At 34.4% G+C, this 17,699-nt stretch overlaps 2 protein-coding genes across 4 annotated transcripts; both read left to right on the forward strand.

The window, feature by feature from the left end:
- Positions 1–4,484: 4,484 nt before the first annotated feature.
- LOC110781219 (uncharacterized) lies at positions 4,485–7,055 on the forward strand. The gene is made up of 2 exons (XM_021985446.2): positions 4,485–5,880; positions 6,769–7,055. Exons 1-2 carry the CDS (start codon positions 4,485–4,487, stop codon positions 7,053–7,055), a joined length of 1,683 nt encoding a protein of 560 aa, XP_021841138.2.
- Positions 7,056–8,432: 1,377 nt separating this feature from the next.
- Positions 8,433–16,659, forward strand: LOC110781757 (NAD-capped RNA hydrolase DXO1). Of its 3 annotated transcripts, none has more exons than XM_056831094.1 (13): positions 8,435–9,130; positions 11,183–11,439; positions 11,728–11,793; positions 11,891–11,969; positions 12,180–12,259; positions 12,365–12,388; positions 12,627–12,751; positions 13,807–14,023; positions 14,155–14,190; positions 14,672–14,718; positions 15,238–15,322; positions 15,472–15,535; positions 16,277–16,659. In XM_056831094.1, the coding sequence occupies exons 1-13, from the start codon at positions 8,695–8,697 to the stop codon at positions 16,435–16,437; spliced, it is 1,677 nt and encodes a 558-aa protein (XP_056687072.1). In that variant the 5' UTR covers positions 8,435–8,694; the 3' UTR covers positions 16,438–16,659. The 3 variants fall into 3 exon arrangements, 2 of the variants coding, with proteins under 2 accessions (XP_056687072.1, XP_056687071.1); XM_056831093.1 differs by having other exon boundaries at positions 8,437–9,130; positions 14,137–14,190; XR_008923098.1 differs by lacking the exon at positions 16,277–16,659 and having other exon boundaries at positions 8,433–9,130; positions 13,807–14,037; positions 14,137–14,190; positions 15,472–15,526.
- Positions 16,660–17,699: the final 1,040 nt, after the last annotated feature.

The following is a 17,699-nucleotide window of genomic DNA, read 5'->3' on the forward strand; positions in this document are numbered from 1 at the left end:
TGGGGGAAAATATTGGAGGGAACTTTAAAAATAATAATTTTCTGTTAAAAAATGACACACGTGCGTCGTGCCAGTCAACGCCGGAAAGCAGTCGTTGACCATCGGAAAATCACATTTGGTCCTTATTCACAACAAAAAAAATTGAATTGGGCCTCATTTCACAACTTTTTTTTTAAAAGGTCCTTTCTCACAATTTTTGTGTTTTAAAAGGTCTTTTCTAACAAATTTTCCTAATTAAATTATTGTTATTTAAGTCCTTTGTTCAAATCTTTCGTTTCAAACCTAGTAATAATATGGATTATAATAATAGGGGAAATAATAGAAAAACCAAGGTTTAAAAGCAGGATAAAAAAAACCCAAGAAAAAATAGTAGACATAGCAATCAAGAGGATTCGAACTCACGCACTACGCCAACCAACCATCACCGTGAAATACATGTATGCAATAATTATTACTCCGTAATTTGTTTACAGCGGTTCTTAGATTGGCCAAATAATGGTGGGGCACGTGCCCCACCATGCCCATAGCTAGGTCCGCCTATGCCTATTAGAATCCGATCCGAACTACGATCCATTTGTCAGATCTAATATTAAGTAACCCTATAGTGGATTAGTTGATTTAATTTTATCAGTTGAGGTGGATGTGTTTATGATTACATTTCCAGAAAAATTACATTTCCATCACTAAAAACCTTTATACTAAACATGCTCTAAGTGCAAAGTAATTCTAAAAGAGTTAAAAACGAGTCATCATAGAAGACTTTGATTTTATAAAAGCTATAAAGTCATAAGATGTCCTCAAATGTCATTTTCTATAGCTACAGACAACAACTAACAACTAATTTTACCAAACATATTTGTAAACGATCAATAGTCAAACAACCTACTTAAACAACTAGTCAAACCTAGGGGTGAGCATGGGTTGGGTACACGAACCGATCGCATTATTGGCGGGTAATGCTAAAATTGATATCCATGAACCAAACCGTTAAGTTCGGGCACCCAAACTTTTAGGTCGGATATCAGGTACCCGTTATGATATCCCAATTGGAAAAAATAGACTTTATAACTAGATTATTGTAATGTCATTCAACACTAAGTACCAACATTAGCATATGATTTTGACTACATTACAGATTACAATTTACTCAAATTATACTCTTATTTTTCATTGGCCGAAACCATTAGTAATCATAGGTGGCGCTCTTATAGTTAAGCAAATATGCATATATAAATATAATAGATTATTAACATTTAGGATTTTAAGCTCTTGGGAAAAACTTAAAAAATGGTTTATCGGATCGTTATCGAGTACCCGTTATTTGTAAAACGACATCCGTAATCATATCCAACCCGAATTCAGGATAGGTACCCGAACCGATAACCATATCAATCCGAGCTCCCACTTTTTCCGGATCGAGTTTTAAATTTTTGATTTTTCGGATAGTTTTATCAACCCTAACTCAAACCAGCTAAGTAAACACAATCAACAGACAATGGCCAAACAAGACCATATTGTTTATCCCATGAAGCCTTGGGTAGCTGATTGGCTACAAAGCCTACAATTGCACGGTTTAAAGTTTGATTGACATCATGACATTCATGGCCTAGTTGCTAAGACATGTGTGTTTTATGATTGGGAGGAATAGGATTGATAGCTTGGAAATTATATATAAAGATAGGCACTAGGCTCGCTCGAGGCACGATAAGGTCCAACATGAAAAAGATAGGTCATACTCGAGCATAAATTAGTGGGTTGTGGGATGGGACACATTTTTTTTTTTGAAAAAAGCATGCCAAGACACGATACAACACGTCTTATCATGACAAAGCACGCTAAATTGAGTAAAATTAGGTTTAAGCACGATGGCCGACCCAACACGAGTGTACGTGAGCTTGGGTAGTGCATGTGCCATATTTTGAAATTTTGAGCATGGCCCTACATGATATGTAACAAGTGACGCCAAGCCCGTTCAGTCCCCAAAGCTCGTGAGCTCGGCACGAAAGACGGTTCGGGCCGACCACAACCATCTTTTATTTATATATTAGTATGCATACTTCGTATATAATGTGGTAAAGTATATTTGAAGTCATCCCTATTGGTGGAGATAATCCAATATGAAAAATAAACTATGTTAGACACGGACTTGTCGAAAGGTGTTACCCTAAGTAATATTCCGTATAAATTATTTGCGCCATTCATTCTTTACAGAAACCAATATTGTTATATAACTACACAAACCTTAGTCCTTATATTAATTGAAGTGTAATTTACTCCAATTGTTCATGTAAAATTCAATTTTAATATAGTAGTATAATTGTACCAATGAATTATGGATAGAATTGGAGGAGGTTGTTAGGTAAATAATTATGATATTAATTATTTGGTAATTCTTCCATACTTGTTTGATTTTTGAAGATTTGCCTCCATTTTTATATTATTATCATCGCTCCTTACAGATATTTTTCCCGTTACGTTTTGCCCGTTACATTCTCTGTAATCAACTTTTTATTATTTGACTTTAATTTTATATTATATAACAACAAATTTTCTTCTATTTCCTCTAAATTACTTCTTGTTGTTAAAAAAAAAAAATTTAAAAAATTTCCCCAATTCCTTGCTCTTGTTTCATCTACTTGTTTTATCTATCATCTTTTACTAGGTTTATTTGCTTTCTTTCAAGACAAATTCCCTATACAACTTTGTTGTTTGAAGAAAAGGTAAATAAAATTACTTTAATTTCTAATAAGTTTTGCCTTTTTTTCCACATTTCATTTGTGTGATTTATTAACTTTCGATTTTAAATTAAAATTATATCAAGGTAATTTGTGTTTGATTTGTCATTGGTAATTAATCTGTTGTAGCTCTTATGGGTGAATCTACCTCCTAACTTGAAGCCATAGTGTACTATTTCTCATTTTCTTTTGTTTGTTTTATTTCATTTGTTAAGTCTTTTAGACTTTTGCTAGTAAATCTTGATTTTTAAAGTAATTATCGGGTACAATTTTTCCAAAATAAAATATGTATAGAAAAAACAGATACGATGTATATGTAGTAATAAATCCTTATTTAAATTATTTTTAATTAATAACCATTCGCCCGATCTGATTTATCCGTAGAATAAATTATGTACAACATATCACTGATTTTATTATTATACCAATGTATATCTAGTTAATTTACTAAACTAGCTTGATATTTATATGGGTTCAATTTTCCTGTTTCAAAACTTCATTACAATCTCGAATAACTTTTTGTTTGGAATTTTGATTTACTCATACGAAAGAAATAAGTGGTTCGATCTAGTCTCTTTTTACCATCACATTTAACATGCTGCTCTTTCAAATGACACGTAGTATTTATGAACTTGATATATGCTTGACAAATGAAATTTATGGTTTTCCCAATTTTTTTTTTTTGAGGGATTATATTTATGGTTTTCAAAACCTATCTAAAAGTTACTCCGTATGTGATAGAAAAACAATCTAGTCCATAATATGGAGTATGTAAAATTTCACAAGGTATATACTTCTAAAATCAATTAGTGATAGTTGGAGTAACTCCTCAAACTTATAAGTTGGTATTTTCTTTTATCTTTCTCCAATGTAGGATTATTCAAATGTGAGTAACATTGGGTTTCAACAATTCCCAACACGTTGCGCACTTTTGATTTTTTAGAATATAACGGATTTATGCATTGATACAACCGGTTGTACCTTGCAAGGTACAATTAAGGATGTTTTTTTTAGCATATGTAGGCTTGATTGTACCTTACAAGATACAACCGGTTGTATAATGAAAATTTCTGAATATACTCAAGAGCAAAAGATCGTGTCAAATGCCATCATTTCAAATCCAAGATAATATTATCATTATCATTACAAATTGGATTATTTTGTATGGACTTGATCCGCAATAATATTAGTGTGGACCCAAAACCAATAATTTTCTCTAGCACTTTTTTTATCCACATATGGACCTTTATTGTTCATAGAGTGATTATAATAAATTAAACACCAAATTTCTTAAATATAGTAACCATTTTTCGAATCATAGTAACCCTATGTTTTTAAAAGTGGATTATGACTTAAAATTACATTATTCAAACACAATATGTATCAATAACTTGACGTTTTTTTCCATAATAATCTTAATAAACATGCCAAAATAAATAATTTGTTGACTTTCTTTTTTAGACATGGTCCACAATAAATTTAGTATGGCCGGACCAGGTCCATTTAAGAATTGGTGTTACATATTTACATAGCCTATAATTAAGATTATTCCTGTTAATTTTCCATGTATTAAGAACTGATTGCTACTTAAGTACTTAACCATTTTACAATCTGACAATCTGGAAGTTACTTGTATTGTTGACATCAGTTGACCTTTCTTCTATGAACTACTTTCAGTTTATCATTCCCATATATGTACACTTATTAACACTGGTATATTGTCATAGGTACCCAAAAAAAAAACTCAACATGAACCGTAGAAATGATCATGGCAAAATCCGTTCAAGTATCGACAAAGGCAAAGGCAAAATGTTTGATACAGATGACAGTAACAACTTACAGAATCAATACCAACATGTAGATGAATTCAGACAACGAATCTCCAATTTCTTGTACGAAAACAACATCAACCCAAATGTAGTAAAAAGTAGAAGTTTCCAAGAATTGATGAATGTTGGTGGCAGAGGATCTCTGTTACAGCCTCATGTTCCTACTGTCAGTGACCTCAGAGGTGAAATTCTGCAGGAAAATTACCAGAAGTTGCAACTTAGAGTTGCAAACATGAAGAAATTCTGGGAGTTTACAGGATGTAGTTTGATCTTAGATGTGTGGGTTAATGAGATGATGAAGAAGACATTTCTGAATGTGCTTGTTAATTGCCCATTAGGGACAGTTTATCTGCAATCAATTGATGTTACATTTGTTGTTAATGATGTTCAAGCAATGGAGAAGGTTGTTGAGTGTTTGATCTTTGAGGTGGATGCTAAGAATGTGTTGCAGGTTATATCATGCTCCGCGTCACCATGGCTAGATGTGGTGAGGGAAAGGATTAAGGAGAAGCATCAATGGATGTTTTGGAATATTAGTGCTACCTATTGCCTTGAATTGATGCTTGAGAAGGTGGCTTCGTCGATAAATTGGGTGAAAGATACTATAGAGAAAGCTAAGAGGGTTACAAGGGTTGTTCATAGTGATCCTTCTATTTTGGACATGTTAAAGGAGGCTAGTGTTCATGAGACTGAGGACTATTACCTTGTGAAGTCTGCAAGGATAAAGGCAGCGACACCGTTTTTGACTCTGGAGAATATGTTGTTGAGGAGAATTGATCTAGAGACCATGTTTACCTCTGTAGAATGGAAGAATTCGCGGATAGGGTTATCGTCTAAAGGGAGAAATGTTGCTAACTTGGTGGTGAAGGATAAGTCGTTCTGGGTAGGAGTTACATTGGTTGCAAAAGCAGGCATGCCTATAGTAAACATGTTGAGATTGGTTAATGACGGGAATAATGACGTGAATAGGCCGCATATGGGGATTCTATACGAGACAATGGACCAAATGAAGGAAACGATTAGGGAGGAAATTGGGAGAAAGAAAGCGGAAGATCTGTGGGTTGTTATTGATGAGATCTGGAACTATATTTTGCATTCCCCGGTTCATGCAGCAGGATACTATCTCAACCCAAAGCTTTTTTATGCCGAAGATTTTGTAGATGATCCTGAAGTATTAGGTGGGATTATGACCACTGTACGTAAACTTGGGGGTAGTCAATACACCCAACAGTTGATCATTCAACAGTTGGATCTATATCGAGTTGCCCGTGGCGATTTCAGAAGAGGGATGTCAGAAAGACACATTTTTTCTCCAGGTATACAATTCTTCCCCTTTCACAGTAATCTGTTTGGGGGACTAGTTGTTAGCCGTTAATTGTTAGTTGGTTTGACTAACTATTAATAAAAATGATAATTGCTTATATTAGCTGGTTTGACTAGTTGGTTGAATCAACTGTTTGAAAAATTAATTGTTGGTTGTTAGCTTTTTATTGTTAAAATGACTTTTAAGTATATTGGCATAGTGATTTAGGTTGGTAAGGGTTGTAATTTTACTCAATAATAGAACAAATTTGTCATTTTACACCCACTTCTTCAAACCTCTAATGCAAAAAGCTCATATATTGAGCTTTTTCAAAACCTTAGGCTTTGCTTGTTTAGTAGCTAAAGCGAAGCTTTTGGAATGGGTAACTTTTTCATCTGAAAGCTCTCTTCCAAACCTCTCATAACCAAACAACCACATTAACTTTTTAAAATGGTTAAACCTCTAACTCACCTCAAAAACTTTTTTTTTCTTCGTATTTCTCATAATCAAACACCCCCATAACCTTTATACTTCCTCCGTTCTAATATTATTGCAACATTAATTTACCTTTTAAGCAAGTTTTACAAATATTGCACCATTTTTTGCTTAGAAAATAAAATATTTGATTTCATACTACGAACACCAATATACTCTTACATGTTAACTATTCTTGATTAATTCAATGGTACAATTACTGGCAAGTTCTTATTTTTGTCTTTCTTTTTCATTACAAAAAAAATCTAGTGTCCACCCCCCTTGATGCAATAAATATGGAACGGAAGAAGTGTACTCTCTTCGTCCCATCTGATTACTCGTTCAAATTTCACTATTAACGTGACTTATTAATTAAGAAGTTACACTAAGACATTACATTACATGACATATCTATACATTGATGCAGTTGAATGGTGGAAGCTGTTTGGAAGCAACTACCCAGAATTACAAAGTTTAGCAGTAAGAATCTTAGGGCTTACATGCAATGGTGCTTCATCTTGTGAATTAAGAAGAGAAGTTGCAGAGAAACAACTTTCAATAAGAAAGACTCATCCATCACATGAAGAACTCATGCAGAAATGTTTTGTGTGTTATAACCTTAATCTAAAGAATCTCGATGATCTCAACTTCAAGTTTAACCTCGTGGCTCGTGAACTTGATCCGTTGGATGATTGGGTTGTTGGTGAATTTTAGAGATACAAGTTAAAAGAAAAGTAAGGGAAATTTTCTAAGGACATCTTCCCGTAAGGGAAAACCTTGTAACAAATTAAGCGTTCTCTTTATCATTTAGACTCATATTTTAAGATGGTTTATTCATGCTATAAACTCGCCTGGTTTCATTTCTTATCATGAGATTTATATACATAATTTTTGAACTTTTATATCCTTGGATCATTTTATTTTTCCAAATTTGTGCCCAAAGTCCAAGTTTTCTTCTTCTTATTGTTAATAGTTGAACCATTTTACACACCTAGTATATAGCACTAAAATGAACAAGTTCTTCTCAAGCTCTAGTTCTAGGTCTTTGTAGTATATGTCAAAAAAAAACAAAGGTGAAGTTCAGGACATCGGCAACTCAATTAGCGATATAATTCTCTTGTATCGTCAATTCAATTGGCAATTTATTAAAGCACATCGCGAATTGAGTTGGTGATATTGTCCTGACACGTTTAAAAAATATATCGGTTTTGTCTGCTAACGTGTACGGGTAAATTGAGAATTAATTAAAATATGGGCATATTTTAGGATTTTTTACATCTTTTAGAAAAATTTCCGGAAATCCCTCAATTATGTAACATACACTTTAAAATATTTATCCATCAAAAAACATGTTAAATGTTACAAAAAACTGTGTAAAAGTTACTCGATGTACAATAAATTTATATACACCTTAGCGGATTGTAATAGGCTATGTCAGAACTACTTTAATTTCAATACACCAAAAAAATATTTCACCAAAAATACACGTTTTCAATTTTTAATTTTTTAAAAATATATTGAATAATTTTGGTTCTTTATTTAAACGAGGTTTTGCTATCACCAAGCTACTACTCCCTCCGTCTCTTTTTGTTTTTTACGTTTGATGTTTTTCACGCGATTTAACGACTATTTAATGTGCATTGAGATTCCTCTACTTTTTTTATTTAAACAAGAAAAATTACGTTTATTTATAATGTTTTCACTTTTATCAAAAATCTGACATTGGGAAAATGAGAAATATTTAATGTCCAATGGATTTAATTGGTTAAAATAATATTTGAGCACAAATTTTGATAGAATATTAATGCATTATGTGACAATATAAAAGGAAATGTAAAGAACAAAATGAAACACCCAAAATAGAATACGTAAAAAACAAAAAGAGACGGAGGGAGTACCAGACTCTAGATAAATTCAATTAAATTTATTAGTGACTCGATTCTATATGTCACAATCCTAATTCGGGGGAAAATAAAAAAAACTTTTTAAATTTGTCGGGCTAAACTCGTGAAATTTATAATTTTCAATCCAAATCGATAACTTTTTGAGTATGTTTGTGAAGTATAACCTTGGACAAAACGATTACTCAGAATTACTGAATTAAGAAGATTTGTTCGTCAAATAAGAAAATTAGGGCTCAAAGCTATTTGGTCTTCTTTTGCAAATTGCAATCCATTAGACAAAAAAATTGCTAAAAGAAAAAAAATTCCCTTTTCCAAACTGAAAAATCAAACTCCATCGACTCACAAAAACCCAGATTTGAGAATCTCTAATTGCTTAAAAATACACCAAAAGTTTTTAGTTTACAGGTCTGTTCCCTTTGCAAAACCCACCTTCAAATTCCCTCTCTCACATGGAGTTTTCAGCAGATTTATTCGGGGAAGACGAAGAAGATGAACAGCAATACTCCCATGAAAACAACGAAGAACAGCCAAAGCAAGAGGAAGAAGAAGTTGACAATGAACAAAGAGGTGTTCGCCCTTCTTCATCCTCTGATTCATCCCGTTCATCCTCGCCGTCAAATTCATCGTCTTCCTCCTCATCAAGATCTTCTTCTAGCGGAAGCGGCAGCGGCAGTGGGAGTAGCAGCGCGAGTGAGGAGAGAGATAATGGTGGTGGGGAAGAAGTAGTTTCCGATAGTAGGATTGTTGCTAGGGATATTTTTGGGGATGAACCTGATGATGATGATGATGATATGGATAATCAGGAAGAAGATGACCGAGATCTTTTTGGGCCTGATAATGAAGATTATTGCAGAACTAAAGCTATTAGCCCTCACCCTGTTCCTGGTATTTTGTTATTCCTCTTAATTCTGAAGTAATTTGGGTTTTTCTGGGTCAATTGCATGTTTTTGATGCTTGCCCTTTATAGTTTGTGAGTTTATTTTATATGGGTAATCTCTATTTTGTGTAATTGGGGTTTCAAAATTGAGAATTTTTGTTTCTTTTATTTGCTGGTGATTATTTTTAGCTCAATTTTAGGTTCTTATGCTTGCCATTTGTAATTTAGTGAGCTTTGATTAATTGGTAATCTCTTTTTGGTGTTTATGTTAGTCTTTTGTAGGTATCTGTTGCTGTTTTTAGTTCAATTCTAGGTTTTGATGCTTGCTATTTACGAAGTATAATTTTGTTAGCTTTGGTTAATGGGCAGTCTCTCTTTGGTGTATGTGGTCTGAATTTGAGGAAATTAACTGTTCTTTGTACTTATTTGTTGCTGCTTTTAATTCAATTTGAGGAAATTTACTGTCTTTGTTCATTATCATTGCTGATTTTAGTAGGGGTTTAGATTCTGGTCCTCTTCATTCGGAAAGCATGTTTTTTATTTGTCATCTACAGCTAGAATGTAATTCATTCTTTCTCACATGCTGGAATTCTTCACACTTTGTACCGCAAGACAATTGCTTAGGTTTAATGTAGTTGATTTTTTGTGGGATTATGCTTTCAGTATTTCCATATCCCTTCAGGGAACTATGCTGCTTTTTACTGTTTTATGTCTTCTATTAAAGATGGGCACCTATTGCTTGGTGATGATTAGGAATGCTAATGATGCGAGTTGAGCTCGAGTTTGGCTAAACTCTACTTGAACTCGAAAACCCATACACAAGCTCAACTCGGCTCGAAAAGGGTTGTCAAGCTTGACTCTAGCTCAAACTAAAACTCGAACTCAACATGCTAACTTTATTTGTGGTTGTTAAGCTTGACTCGAGCTCAAACTAAGTATCGAACTCGAGTTAATACTTCTTTTTTCGTGTGAAGATCATATCCAGTTTATGTTAGAGGTGTGCTAACTTTATTTATCTTGTTTTAATTTCTATTTCACTAGCCCGACGAATTTAGAAACAAAAACCATAATATATGGATAAATAAACTAGACAAAGGAAAGATACTTAAAACAATAATGATAAAGCTAGAAGATCTCATTCCGACGAAAATACAACAACAATGGGGTATAATAAAAATCCATACCTAACTACAAACACCAAAAAATACTGTAGTTATAATTCAAGGCCAATTGCTGAAATTTCTAGAATCGTAAAGCTCTTTTCCCCAATTTTAGATACGCCCAACCAATTTGGAAATTCACGAGAGGAGGTTGGAGAATTATAGATGTGGAGCAGAAGTTAGAGATAGAAAACAACGGGAGGTGAGAGACCGAGGGAGACACAAAAAGGCTGATCAAAGAAACCTTGAGGACATATGAAGACAGGGTTTAACTTACATCTACTCTTATAGTCTTATATATGGGGTTCTAGTGAAATAGGCCCATCATCCAAAGAAAGATAATTGGCTTAGGAAGTTATTGATGATCAATTTAATACTTCGTATAAAGTCACTTAAATAAAAAGAAATTAAAATTAATAATAATTTACAATAAATATTGTTAAAAATATTATGGGAAAAAAATCTGAGTTTCTCACAAGATTACCGGGTCGAGTTGAGAGTTGTCAACTTGGCTCGTAATATTTCGTGTCGATCTCGATCTCATTCGAGTTGAGTCATGACCGAGTCGATCTCGAGTAACTTGCGAGTTGTGTTGTCTAATAAGCACCGCTAGTGATAAGATAGGTTTGAGCTATGATTCCAATACTGGCAAACCCTAGTTTTATGTGCATAATGTGCTTTTACTAGGCTTACTTTGTCGAAGCATATCGAGTAGTATCCGGTGGATAATATGTAAGCCTCTCTGCTGTCACATATATGTATTGGCTATTTTTTTTCGCAGCACAGCTTCTTGTAACTGCTTAAACTTAGGAGTTCAATAATTAATAGCTATCATTTTCATTTCTTCCCTTCTGTTTTGCGCTTTACTTCCTGGTTTTCTGAAGACTTTGTATTATGCAGTATTGCCTCCTATGATTCGCAATAACCATTATCAAGATGGAGGTGGGGGTGGGGGTGGTCGTGGCCGTGGCCGCGGACGGTGGCAAAATGATAGGGGTGCTGGTATCCTACCTCGGCCTGGATATCCTCCCAGACAAAACTATGGCGGGTTCAACTCCAGATTTCCTCCTGTTATAAGAGATGAACGCTTTGTTTCTGAGCTCAAATTTGCAAATAGCGAGGAAACACTTTCGAGAAGAGCTACACAGTTCCAAGAGGTATATAGATATTCGTTTGTGGATGTATAAATCTCTGTAACTTTGTGTTGTGTTTTGGCATTGCAAATATTTTGTTGGCTGGTACACCATCGTTAATTTTATTTGTCATAAGGTTCTGGTTGGGCATGTAATTATTGGAAACCAAAGAATTTATGGCCCTCCTGGGGGTGTGGTGGGTGGTTTTCTGTCTTGAATATCTCTGGCGATTGCCTGGTGATTGTCATGTGAATGATATTTGCTTTTAATTACTGTTTGCTAATACAGCTTAGTGGCAATTTTATTAAATAGCCTTCCGAATTTGCCTGCTATAGTCGTGTGGAAGGTGGTGAGGTCTTCTTCGATGATCGCAGTTTGGTAAGCCATCTACGTTTGTGATTATGTTCCCACTACTATGCGTTTAAACATCATGGGCTGTGAACTTGTGTGCTATTGTTTGCATGTATGTTATTAGAGGCTTTTTAAGCGACTGATCAGTGAAGATGTTGGAGCAGATCTAAATGAAGGCTTTGATACTTACATCGAGAAAAAAGGTATCACACATGTGCGTTGAAGAAAATTTATTGATGCTATAATTAGTTACGGTTAAGAGAGAAATAGAGAGGGGCGTGAAAATAGAAGTGGCAGTGCAATGTGCGAGGAAAAGGCTTTTATTTAGTGGGGCCATTTGGGTATTGTGTCTCAACTGTCAAGGTTGATTTATACTCATTCTGTTGTGCAATAATTAATTGTTCTTAAACCAGATTTGGGCTCCCAGGGATTTGGTGATCTTCTTGCTTGCATAAGACATAAAAGAATTCCTCTTGAAAATATGCATTTTGTGGTAAGTAAAGTTACTTTTCCCTGAAGGCTTCTGCGGTTGGACAAATTTCCAGTAAACTATCTCCACATCTGATTTTGTTTACATCCTTTTGTTTGTCTTGTGCAGACGTATCGGAACAATCTAAATAAGGTAAAATGTAATATCTTAATTGTACGTGATATAATGTGTTGTTGGCAGTTTGGCACTATAATTTAGCTCGGGAATTCTATGTTGGTAATGGGACAAGCTTTGCAGAAGTTGATTATTGCATATATTTAAAACATATTTCTTCTTATAGTCTAGCTGGTTTAACCTTTTGAGATTCTATCTATCTTTTTTTTGTTTTGTTTTGTTTTGAAGCCTAAAGTTTCTCTTCTTCCACATGCAGATTTTGGCCACAGCTTATATTAGAAACGAGCCTTGGGAAATGGGAGTGCATAAGAGAAAGGGAGTGGTCTATCTTGATGTTCACAAATTACCAGAAAGGCCACAGACAGAGATAGATCGCAGAAGGTAGTTAAAATGCTTTTTTTTTTTTTAAATCCGTGTTGTTCTGAGATGTATAAACCATTGAAGGGGTTGACATTGAAATGATATGACAAATTGACAATACACCAAGTATTTTGTGATAATTGTGATGTAATTGATATTGAGGAATAACTGGAAATTTAGGGTTCTGACTTCTGATATTTGATGGTGGTTGTGATTGGCTTTTGAGCAAGTAAAGAGAAATAATATGAGTTCTCGCTGCTCCTTTAGCTGAATAATTTTTTTTAATGTGTCAGCTGTGATAATTGATACTGATTTTCACACAGTGATATCAGCTGTTGAGTATGAATTTCCTTGCTGTTACAGTTAGAAGATCAAATTTGATTAGTTAATTCTTAATTGTGAGACTGTTTGCGGTGTCACGATATAAAACTACCTTGCTGATGTTCAAGGCCTCAGAGAATTTGGTCACTAGGAGTCTTTAGGCTCCGTTTTGGTAGGGCGTAAAACGTTTTCATTGTAAAATGATTTTCCATGGAAAATATTTTTCAAGGGAATATACAATTCCAAACTAGTTTTCCTTTGTTTGGTACCTTAAAGGAAAATGGGAGAAGATGGTGAAGATTGAGGGGAAGAAAGGAGAGGGAGGTAAGGAGGAAAAGTGGTTTCCCTCCCTTTCAAATGGAAAAGGGTTTTCTACCTTTGAGGGAGTCATGGAAAATTGTTTTCCATCCCTTACCCAACCAAACAACGTAAAATGATTGAAAAGGGGAAAATAGTTTTCCATGAAAACGTTTTACGCCCTACCAAACAGAGCCTTAGTCTTGGACATACATGATGCTTTAGTTTTAGGTGAATGAGGTGATGAGGAAAATGATGTTTTCCTCTTTTCTTTTTGGAAAATCAAACAAAGAAAATAAACTGTGCATATGCTCATATTTGTTGCTTCACATTTGTCAGCCAAATGAAAAGGGAAAACTATTTGTTGCTTCATATAGGTCAACCAAAAGAAAATGAAAAAGTTTATCTGTTTACTCTTGAACTATAAGTTAAAGTCCAGTTATGTTTTGTTGAGTTAGGTGCTATTGGGGATATTGCTTTGAGACCCTTGCAACAGAAGATCCTAGAAGGGATGACGGAGAGGGTATACATCATATAGATTCCAATGTTGAATATTGCGCTGTTATCAAAACAAAACTTGGTGCTCATCGAATATTAATGGGTGCTGAAATGGATTGCTGTGACTCCACCGATGATGGAAGGAAGTTTTATGTGGAGTTGAAGACTTCCCGAGAGGTTCAATTTCATATGTAATTTTATGAAGTATATGTTAATAAACTCGTGTGTCTTTCTTGAAAGTTTTGCTCTGGGTTTCTATGCTCTTATCCGTTTTGGCCATTGATTGACAGTTGGAATATCACACGCAGGAAAGATATGAGAGGGAGAAATTACTCAAATTCTGGGTTTGTGGCACCTTTCATCTTTTGCTATTTGTTGAATATTTTTTTCTACAATAGGCACTGTTTGGTTTGGTGTAAAACGTTTTCAGTGCAAAATGATTTTTCATAGAAAACATTTTCCAAGGTAAGACACAATTCCAAACTAGTTTTCCTTTGTTTGGTTCCTTAAGAAAATGGGAGAGGATGGTGAAGATTTAGGGGAAGAAGTGAGAGGGAGTTAAGGTGGAAAGGTGGAAGATGGAAAAGTGGTTTCCCTCCCTTTCAAATGGAAAAGGTTTTTCCACCTTTGAGGGAGTTGTGGAAAATTGTATCCCATCTCTTGTCAAATCAAACAACGTAAAATGATTGAAAAGAGGAAAATCGTTTCCCATGAAAACATTTTACACCCAACCAAACGGGGCCTTAGTGACTTGGTATATTGGTAGTTATCACCCTCTTTAAATTCTTGAGTGCATTGTGATATTACTTTGCTTTTTTATTGCAGATCCAATCTTTTTTAGCCGGGGTTCCCTATATTGTTGTTGGCTTTAGGTACAAGTCTTCTGTAACCATCTCCTTATGCTATTTGGTGAATCGTAGTTCTGGTTTGCTTGGAATCCTTTTTTTTTTTTTAATCAAAGAGATTGCATGTGGTCTTTAAAAGAAACCGTAATGAAATTATACATGTGCAAATTGGTCCTATATGACTTACGAGTAATGAAATGCCTCTTGCGTCTGTAAAAAAATCTGTTAACCTTTACTACGGCTGAAACTCACAGCGCTTAACCAGTTTAGAACACGGTAATATATATGGCAGTTATGATAACAGGATGAATAACCTTTGATTTACCACTTTGAAGACTTAACTACATGTTGTAACCTCAGTTTATTGTTGTAAGCTTGTAACTTAAGAAAACAAGCCTTTCTGGTTGGGGAAAGGTTTCATTATTACATAAATCACAGAGATTCAGTTAGACAACGGAGATTGCTGTTAAAATGTGAAGTAATTTTGGCGTCAGACTTTGGATTCAGTCTATATACAGTATATTTACCTCAGTGCTCCTTCTGCAGGGATGACGCAGGACGGCTTGTTCGGACAGAAAGAATGAGAACCAAAGAAATAAATCAAAGAGTGAAAATGAAGAATTACTGGCAGGTAAATTCGTCGCCTGACACTTGATTCTGGCTATGTTTCATTCCATCCAACTTTTTAAGATTTTTAACTGCTCATCATTTCCCAAGAACTTATCTTCAGTAGTATGCGTTTTAATATTGTTGTCATGCGTGTCATTTGTTGCCTTACAGGGTGGGGTTTGCTTAGCCTTTGCCGATGAGGTTTTGTGCTGGCTTTACGGAACTGTTAAAGAGGGTAAGTAATTTGTTACACATGCTCTATTACCCTTATCTTATACTGCTCTTTTTATCTTGTGATGCGACTTGTCGGGAAGTTGTATACAGGATTCAAAGTGTTCTTCTTCTTCCACCCTTTCTACAAAACTCCTCCGTTTCCGAAACAATAGGATATGTCTGTTTATGTGATCCCAAAATAATGCCACTTCCTATATGTAGTAAAGTTCCGTTTGGTTTGGCGTAAAACATTTACAATGAAAATTGATTTTTCATTGGAAAACATTTTCCAAGGAAAAATACAATTTCAAACTAGTTTTCCTATGTTTGGTTCCTTACAAAAAAAAAATCATAGAAAAAGGAAAACGGGTGAAGATGGTGAAGATTGATGGAAAGAGGGGAGTAAATTGGAAAAGTGGTTTCCTTCCTTTCAAATGGAAAAGTTTTTTCCACCTTTTTCCATTCATTGGCCAAACCAAACAATGTAAAGTGATTGTAAAGGGAAAAATCGATTTTCATGAAAACGTTTTACACCAAAACAAGCACTCCCTAAGTTCTGTTTTGAACTTTCTATATTATCCTTAATGTTACCCCTTCTTTCCGTAATAATTTTAAATAAGGACTATAATGGTATATCGGTAATTTGTATGGCGGGATGTAAAAATTTGGATGTGGTAGTTAAAGGGACACAGCAGTTATTTCTTGCCTCCAGAATTTCAGCTGTAACCACGACATTTTTGCTCGTGTATTTCTGCCATTGCAGATGAAGACTATATATTGCAGTTTGCTCCACCCTTTACCCGTTTGGAGCTTCTACGGGCAAACTCCTGTCCAGACGCGATTACCGACCATTTAGACCGATATCAGCTATCGCGAGAGCAAGACAAGGAGCACGGAAATTCAAAACTCCAAAAATATACATGACATGCTCTGCTACTTCCCATTTCTTCGATATGTATTTCTGAAAGAATTGGTAACCTTATATATCAGTGATGCAGGTTATATCAGCTGTAAAAAAGCTGATGGCAATTTTGGCTTTACCAGTTCTTCAGCCTACCAATTTTGGCTGATGTAAAGTTGGTTGAGCTTGTAATGTAACAAAAGATAACAATATTAAAGATATACTTGAAAAACTTTTGAGGTTAATTGTCAAATTTTTGTCATTATAGTTTCAAAGATTTACTGAAAATTTTCTAAGTTCTTTAAGCTGGTTATTGTAAGTCATTGTAAGTCTTGCACAAAGGTTGTTCAAGTGATGGCTAGGTAATGACTAATCATCTACTCCCTCCGTCGATTCCTCAATTTTTTTTTTTTTTTAAATAAGATAAGTTACGTTTATTTATAATGTTTTCACTTTTATCAAAATTCTGATATTGGGAAATGTGAAAAATTTAATGTGCCAATGAAAAAGTGTGAGATTAAATGACCCAATGAATTTAATTGGTTAAAATAATAATTGTACACAAATTTTGATAGAATACTAAGTCATTTGTGTGATAATATAGAAGGAAATGTAAATAACATTTTGAAATACCAAAAAGGAAAACGTAAAAAACAAAAAGAGACGGAGGGAGCACTTATAAAGAGAGTGATGTGTTTCTAATTTTAGCTAATTGCCACATATGTCCCTTAATGTTCTTTACACTTCTAATTCTAGATTGTGACAACTTTCGATTTTTAATTCTTCTTGTTGACCTAAAAAAAGCATAAAACATTGTTTTTTCTATATAGACTATTTAGTTTCTATCTTTGTTCGATTTATTTTGATTTATTTCACACCAAATAAGCAAAAATAGGTTAGATAAGATAATTCAGAAAAAATTAAATTTATTTGAGACAAATTACATAAATTAGTTTTTTAACAAAATAAGTTCTTCTCCAAATAAATTAAGATTAGTTAAATAAGATAATTTCAGATATAAGTTATAGAAGTAAGACGAATATATCGGAGCTTTAGAGGCACAAGAAGCATGTGAACTAGGTCATGTCTGATCCGAAGTTTAGCTTGCGACAACACAACACAAAAGTAGTCGTTTGACTTGTGCCTAACCACTCTGGCACACGACAAGCCACACGAACCACTAGGCCTATCTAGTTGCACGTAAGTTTCACGACGTATGAACTGATAGGGAGAACTGAGAAGGAACGTAGGAAGGTTTTATAAACGTCAAGTGACTTGTGACCAA

Source organism: Spinacia oleracea, chromosome 6 (genome assembly GCF_020520425.1).
Source record: "Spinacia oleracea cultivar Varoflay chromosome 6, BTI_SOV_V1, whole genome shotgun sequence".
In the NCBI taxonomy this organism is placed as follows: Eukaryota; Viridiplantae; Streptophyta; class Magnoliopsida; order Caryophyllales; family Amaranthaceae; genus Spinacia; species Spinacia oleracea.

Excerpts from the sequence above, each read along its gene's own strand:
- LOC110781757 (XM_056831093.1), top strand. The coding sequence starts at position 8,695 with ATGGAGTTTTCAGCAGATTTATTCGGGGAAGACGAAGAAGATGAACAG. Across the intron at positions 11,440-11,727 it reads GAGCTACACAGTTCCAAGAG|CCTTCCGAATTTGCCTGCTA; the intron begins GTATATAGATAT and ends TTTATTAAATAG. Across the intron at positions 14,719-15,237 it reads TATATTGTTGTTGGCTTTAG|GGATGACGCAGGACGGCTTG; the intron begins GTACAAGTCTTC and ends CTCCTTCTGCAG.
- LOC110781219 (XM_021985446.2), top strand. The coding sequence starts at position 4,485 with ATGAACCGTAGAAATGATCATGGCAAAATCCGTTCAAGTATCGACAAA. Across the intron at positions 5,881-6,768 it reads AAGACACATTTTTTCTCCAG|TTGAATGGTGGAAGCTGTTT; the intron begins GTATACAATTCT and ends ACATTGATGCAG.